We start from the raw sequence: 6423 nt of genomic DNA, 5'->3' as shown, positions 1-6423 counted from the left end.
GGGACAAGGACGAAAAGGTGGTCATGGCCGCCTTCATGAACGGGCTCAGGGTAGAGGAGCTCTTCTACAAGTTGGCCGAGAAGCTTCCCGGAGACATGGAGGAGCTCTTGACCCGGGCGCACGCAGCTGCCAACGCAGAGGAGGCAACGCTCGACCCAGGAGGTCGGCATGGCTGCCTTTAAAGTTCAATACTCGGCCCAAGAGGTCGGCAGGACTATCTCTAAAATCCTGAAGCTCGACCCAGGAGGTCGGCGTGGCTGCCATTAAAGTTTAATGCTCGACCCAAGAGGTCGGCAGGGCTAACTTTAAAGCCTTGACGCTCGACCCAGGAGGTCGACGATGCTCGACCCCAAGAGGCCGACACGAGAAGTTCTATTATGCTCGGCCCCAAGAGGTCGGCACGATTTAAAGCTTCGAAACCTGGGAGTTCGACAAGGCTCGACCCAGGAGGTTGGCGCAGTTTGAAGCTTTAGAGTCTGAGTTTGCGGAAATCCGGGAATTCGACGCTCGACCCAGGAGGTCGGCATGAATACCTTGGAAGTCTAACGCTCGGCCTAGGAGGTCGGCGCGGCCTATCCTTAAGAATTTGACGCTCGACCCAAGAGGTCGGCAGGGCTAACTTTAAAGCCTTGACGCTCAACCCAGGAGGTCGGCATGGCTGCCTTTAAAGTTTAATGCTCGGCCCAAGAGGTCGGCAGGGCTATCTTTAAAGCCTTGACGCTCGACCCAGGAGGTCGGCGTGACTGCCTTCAAAGTATGATGCTCGGCCACAAGAGGTCGGCACGGCTTGAAATTTTGAAGTCGGAAAGTGCGATGTTCGGCCCCAAGAGGTCGGCACGTTGTGCCTTAACTTGAATGAGTTTGTTTGACCCAGGAGGTCGGCAAGGCTCAAATCTTTAAAAGTTGGGGGCTTAAACCATGTCAGTGGCAATTTGATGCTCGATCCTATGAGGTCGGCACGCATTGATCAAGTTTGTCGAAACTTGGGAGTTTGGTGCTCTACCCGGGAGGTCGGCATATGGCCTTGATTGTTAGAGTTTGGCGCAGGCGAGAATTGCAAATAGAGGTTAGATAATTTCATTCGAATTACGTCTATACAACCTATCTATCACAAAGCCTACCGAGCTGAAAAGAGGAGGCACCAGTGGCTTGAAAGGTGGAGAACTTGCTTGAGCCTGGGCAGTGCGACACTGGGCTCCCACGTGGCAAGGGTATAGATCAGGTCTGCCTGGGAGCCTGACCTAATCTAGGGGGCTAGTGCAGAGGCCCCGTCCTGGGCCCGTACACGTGGCAGCCCAGGGTGATCCGAGTTGGGCTTGGACCCCGGGCCCATGGGAAACCAGCCTAGGTCACACGGCGGCTAGGGCTCCGTGGGGCTCCCGAGAGCTACCCCGCAGAGGGCGGGGAGAATCCCCCTCAGCGCGGGATTGGGAGCTATCCAAGGCAAGTCCCGAAGCGTGCGGAGGTCGGACTCCTAAGAAGGTATAAGTAGTAACGCACAATGACTGCACAAGGTACGCTCACTATTCGGCTAATCCACTCTGACTAAGTTAATCCCCGGGAACCCTACTCACCGGAAAACTAACTTGACCGTCGGAGTGCCCTCGGGGACCACCTCAGGGCCCCCTCGTAAGTCCACTCCTTTCTGTTTTGCAGGCTTGGAACCAGCTCTTCCATCGGCACCCCGAGCTCATCAGGTCAGCTCGGTCAGGGGAAGTTCCGTGCTTCTTCAGATTACATGGTAGTATCCAATCAATTCATTCTCTCATTTTGTTTTTTAATTTTTGGCCACAAATCGGCGCGATGCGATGTGAGGACTCTGATGTTCTAAATTTGTGGAAAAAAAGATGTGCCATTTCGACGCGCTGCATCATCATATCCTTAGGTGAGAGACATGCTCAAGAGCAGCAAAACAAGGGCGGGCGCATTCTTCCTGATCTATAACCTTTTTTTTTTTTTTTTCTTTAGCAGCAGTAAATTCGTTAATTTCTCTGATTTCACCTTTTTAGCTGCTGAGTATTGAATTCGATATATTTTCATCTTTTTGCTGATTAGCAGCAGTATTGAATTTAACGGAGGCATATAGGTCAGAATCCATTGGCACGAACGACAGTCAGCCTAGTAAACGCTTTCAATGACAGAAATCTTGTACAAAAGCTTGCCAATGAAAGGCATCGCGTCTTTTATTATATGAAAGTTTACAGATTGAACTTTTTTCAATACGCTTCCAAAGCCTCTATAGAATTATTACATAGAATAATGACAAAGCACAGAGATTTTGTGATTAGTATGTCCTGTATCATCAGTTTGAGATCGCTTCACAGTTCATCACAATCTGTTCAGCTCGGAAACCTCGTGATCTATCCTTGAGACAAGACTCTACACAACCTTACACGAGCATGTAGCTACTCATTTGAATTCCAGGATGACCTCAATCGTCTAACGAAACCACTGAGATTTGAATACGCGCTGAATCGTATTCCCCATGATTGATTCCATTTCTGAAGATGACAAGGGCACTTGTTGGGCAAGCCGAAAGGCAGCTTCTTTTGCTTCTTTGTAGCCACACTCAGCGACAACGTAAGGAAAGTCACTGCAGCAAGGCCCAAGATTGAACTTCTCGAGTTAGCTCCACAATGAAATGGGTACTTCTGGTACATTCAAATCGACGAACATTGTCCTTGCATTTTCCTTTAGGTTCAGAATTTGAATTATAAGACATTTTACCTTCCCCACATGACTCGGTTTGCACCGAAGCTGGAAACTACTTGGGATAGAACTTGGCATAAATCATCATACGGATATGGATTTCTCGACACTCGAAACAAGGCGCTAAATTTTACGTAAACCTGTCAGGCAGAAGTTACTCGAGAGGTTAATGAATGCGTAATATTGAAGGTTTTGGTGATGTAAGAAACCAAAAAAATTAAAATTAAAATTAAGACAGGGCAAGGGCACATGGGATATCACGTATGCATTAGACGATCCACGATTCAAATGGCAAAGCTGATTTGCAGTCTTCTTCGGAAGGGAGGGAAGACTAAGACACGGCCCCGGCCACTTAAGATCAAGAAGATCAACTGTCAATAGCAAATACCAGATGAGATGTAGCATATACTTACTTGCGGAAATCGGGACAACTTTAGCAGTTCAGAGAAGAGTTTGCTTTCCTCGTCATTTCTGAAAGATGAGACGCATCTAAACAAGTAATCTGATCCTTCATCCGTATCACTAAACAGCTCTACTACTATGCTTTGACAGACACGGTCAACTTACATTGGTGGTTTACAGAAGGCCAGATGATCGAGCAAAACAGTTGTTTTAGGAAATTCCATGCACAGTTCCTTAATTTCTGATATATGCAAATTCAGACCCTGCAAAGATCATCTCGTTAAAGTTTTGGGACACTAACTGTTGACTACAAGTAATTTTACCTTTAAAATATACAAGTGACAGCAATGAATTGACACAGACCTTCATGCACATAAAACCCACTGGAACTCCAAGTTCTCCTGCTTTTGAGAAAATAGCCTTCCCAATGTCATTTGTCATCTGCAAAGATCACTAATGTGCTTTACATCTTCTTTCCTCAGTTTCATTTATTTTAGTCAGGTGTGAATATGATAGGATTTAGTTTTTCATCCATGAGTAATCACAAAGAAGACTTCATCACTTCCCCCCTCCTGCATCTTGATATTAAACAACTTGTTAATGGCAGAATTGAGATCAAACACCACCTCTACACCATTATGCTTAGACTTTGTGACGTGGGAAGTTGATACTGTGAAATTTTCATAGTTAAGCTAAGTACAGTACATGAATATACAGCTCAGCCTAGACGTGTAGTAGTTTGCTTATAGAGTTAGTCCTTGGTTTTGAGCTGATTAGCAAATTTAAATTCCTTGTTCTCGCCTTCCAAAAGGTAATTTCCAATAAAGGGTTCAAGATACCATCAAAAACAAGATATATTGTATGACTCCATGAAAGCAATAATCATGTGGGTGTATTCACAAAGAAGGTACCTGTTGACCAGAAGGCCACAAATACGGATTAAAACGTACTGCGCGGTAACCATCCTATCACAAGTGAAAGCGGTCTGTCAAAAAAAAAAAAATCCTTTTCCTACAATATCGGTAAAATACAGTTCCATATTCCTCAGCACCTTCAAGATAAGATTCTCAAACTCTTCAATTCCTTTTCCATCTTCAGTTGGATTTGCAAGGCAGCAACCGACAAACTTGGATGGATACTTCTTCAGCACACTGTTCAATGATCAACTTGGCATAAGGCAACTTCTGAAACTACAATTGACAACATAGAGGAAGAATGAAGACATTAAACTACTTCAATGACTCGAAAACCATAGAAGTCTAATTGCCAAGATGTGCAACTTAAAAATGAAGGCAACTTTAGCTGGGCCGCATTTGAAAGCAATAAGGACAAAGAAAAGCAATAAATAAATTATTTGGAAAATTGTCCTCAAGAATGACAATTATTTGAAAAATTGTTCTTGGAGATCCTCAATGTACGATTTTCCACCACTTGTCTCACATAAATTACATCATATCACAAAGAGCTGTTACAATAAATATCAATATATTTTTTTGGGAAATAACCTCCGTCCAAATGGACTCCATATAATGCTCTTCTTTTTATATTGATGTTGTTGTTATGCTTATTAATCGTCGTAACATTGTCCTTCAGTTTTTTTCCAGGTCTTGATATTTTACTATTTGACATCAAAACTTGCTTAAAAAGATTCACAGCCAACCTTCAAAGTTTAGTCATGTACCCCACCGTAACTGCCAATTTTGGATAATCTACTTTAAAACTAGTACATCATTTGCATACGCTTTCAACAATTAGTCAGAAACCACAGGCTTGCGCCATTGGTGTACAGAGGAAATTTGCAATTGATCAGAGGGACTGAAATTCTTGACACAACAATCGTTTGAATACATGAACTTGAGTATGATCACCTGACCTTGTCACGTAAGAATGATCAAATTTGTGATTTATGGGCTGCACTATGAGTGCACCATCTACCCCTGCTTCTTTCATGCACTGCAGAATATACAGGAAGCAAGTGAACTTTAGTTACACGAGCATCTGGGCAGAAGGGGTGAATGAGACATGGATGGTTGAGGAAAGGGGGAAAACTTTTGTTTATATGGTGGCTAGGAAGTCTCTACTAGCCTACTGAGACGAAGCCAAGGTGACGGGCATCAATAGTAGGAGTAAAGCATACTCAAAACTTAGATTGATGTGAAAAGGATCGATGCCTAAAAAAATGGAGGGACATGGTGTTCACTACTAGCAGCACATTGATGGATGAGCGAAGTTGAAAAAAGCAGGGTTCTGCAAAATAAAGGGTGGAAATTTCGCAATCACCATAGGTTAAGTTGCAAGAGTGACACCGGTACGAGAATTACCCGGAGCAAATAGTCAGCATGACCTGGTAAGGTGGGTTCTTGGCCGGGAAAATAGGGGTAATTGTCTGCAGCCTACATGTCAATTGAAATCCCAGATAAGAATTAAGATAAAATTTGGCGGTTACACGCTTGTAGGAAAAACGCCAAGACTAGCCAAACCTGATATACTGACAGTGGAGATAGATTTGTGTTTGGTGGGAAAGGTTACCTCCTGAGGAGAAGCCCAAACGTGCAGATGCGAGTCGATTACGCTGGACATCTTCTTGGTGCTTGGTTGCTTAGCATTATCATCATCATCAGGGGTTGCCATTTGATTCTCTACTGCTGAGACCCGTAATCGACTTCCAAGTCTACTAGAACCAGTCTGCCTCAGTAGTCTTAGGGGTAAGTTCCAGGACTGAGTTGCGCAACTCACACTCAAACTCGCTGCCATTAGCCCAATTACACTTTTCTACGCCCACACACACACACCGCCAACCTTGTTTTCTTCACATCACCATGATCTTAATTTTATTTAAATGCTCATTCTATCCTAACCCCAACAAACTGTTGCGGTGCAGTTGGTTATCATGTCAATCTAACGCACTGAACCTCTGCGGCTCGAGTCCGGGTGACGCCAATTCTTGCTAGATCTAACATTGAATTCAATCAGACAGGTGATTATTTGAAATAATCATTTCTATGTGCTTTTAGTTTTTGGGATATTTTTAAAAAAAATTTACTATTGCTATGTACTTTCACGGCAGATAGATAGATATTTTTTGATATAATTTTTGAAGATATATTTTAAAATATTTTACTATTTTAAAATTTTAATAAATTAAAAAAAAATTTTAAAAAAAATCACCCCTCCCTACTGCTTCTCCCCTCCTCCCTCCACAGCCCCTTCTCCCTCTTCCTCCCTTCCCTTCCCTCCTTCTCCTTCCCTCTCCCCTCTTGACCAGATAGGAGAAGAGAGGGGAGAGGGAAGGAGTTGCAAATTAGAGAGGAA

The 6423-nt window shown here is 43.7% G+C and overlaps 1 protein-coding gene across 3 annotated transcripts; it reads right to left on the bottom strand.

Moving 5' to 3' along the window:
* Positions 1 to 2165: 2165 nt before the first annotated feature.
* LOC113754315 (2-pyrone-4,6-dicarbaxylate hydrolase) lies at positions 2166 to 5986 on the bottom strand. Of its 3 annotated transcripts, none has more exons than XM_027298696.1 (10): positions 5641 to 5977; positions 5433 to 5504; positions 4985 to 5064; positions 4163 to 4262; positions 4023 to 4076; positions 3475 to 3552; positions 3277 to 3374; positions 3123 to 3198; positions 2728 to 2849; positions 2166 to 2593 (listed from the first exon to the last, which is right to left on the bottom strand). In XM_027298696.1, the coding sequence occupies exons 1-10, from the start codon at positions 5863 to 5865 to the stop codon at positions 2440 to 2442; spliced, it is 1059 nt and encodes a 352-aa protein (XP_027154497.1). In that variant the 5' UTR covers positions 5866 to 5977; the 3' UTR covers positions 2166 to 2439. The 3 variants fall into 3 exon arrangements, with proteins under 3 accessions (XP_027154497.1, XP_027154498.1, XP_027154499.1); XM_027298697.1 differs by having other exon boundaries at positions 3123 to 3180; positions 5641 to 5972; XM_027298698.1 differs by lacking the exon at positions 5433 to 5504 and having other exon boundaries at positions 5641 to 5986.
* Positions 5987 to 6423: the final 437 nt, after the last annotated feature.

The sequence above is a fragment of the Coffea eugenioides genome, chromosome 11 (genome assembly GCF_003713205.1).
Source record: "Coffea eugenioides isolate CCC68of chromosome 11, Ceug_1.0, whole genome shotgun sequence".
NCBI lineage: Eukaryota > Viridiplantae > Streptophyta > Magnoliopsida > Gentianales > Rubiaceae > Coffea > Coffea eugenioides.
This window is presented reverse-complemented; position numbering and strand designations above follow the sequence as displayed.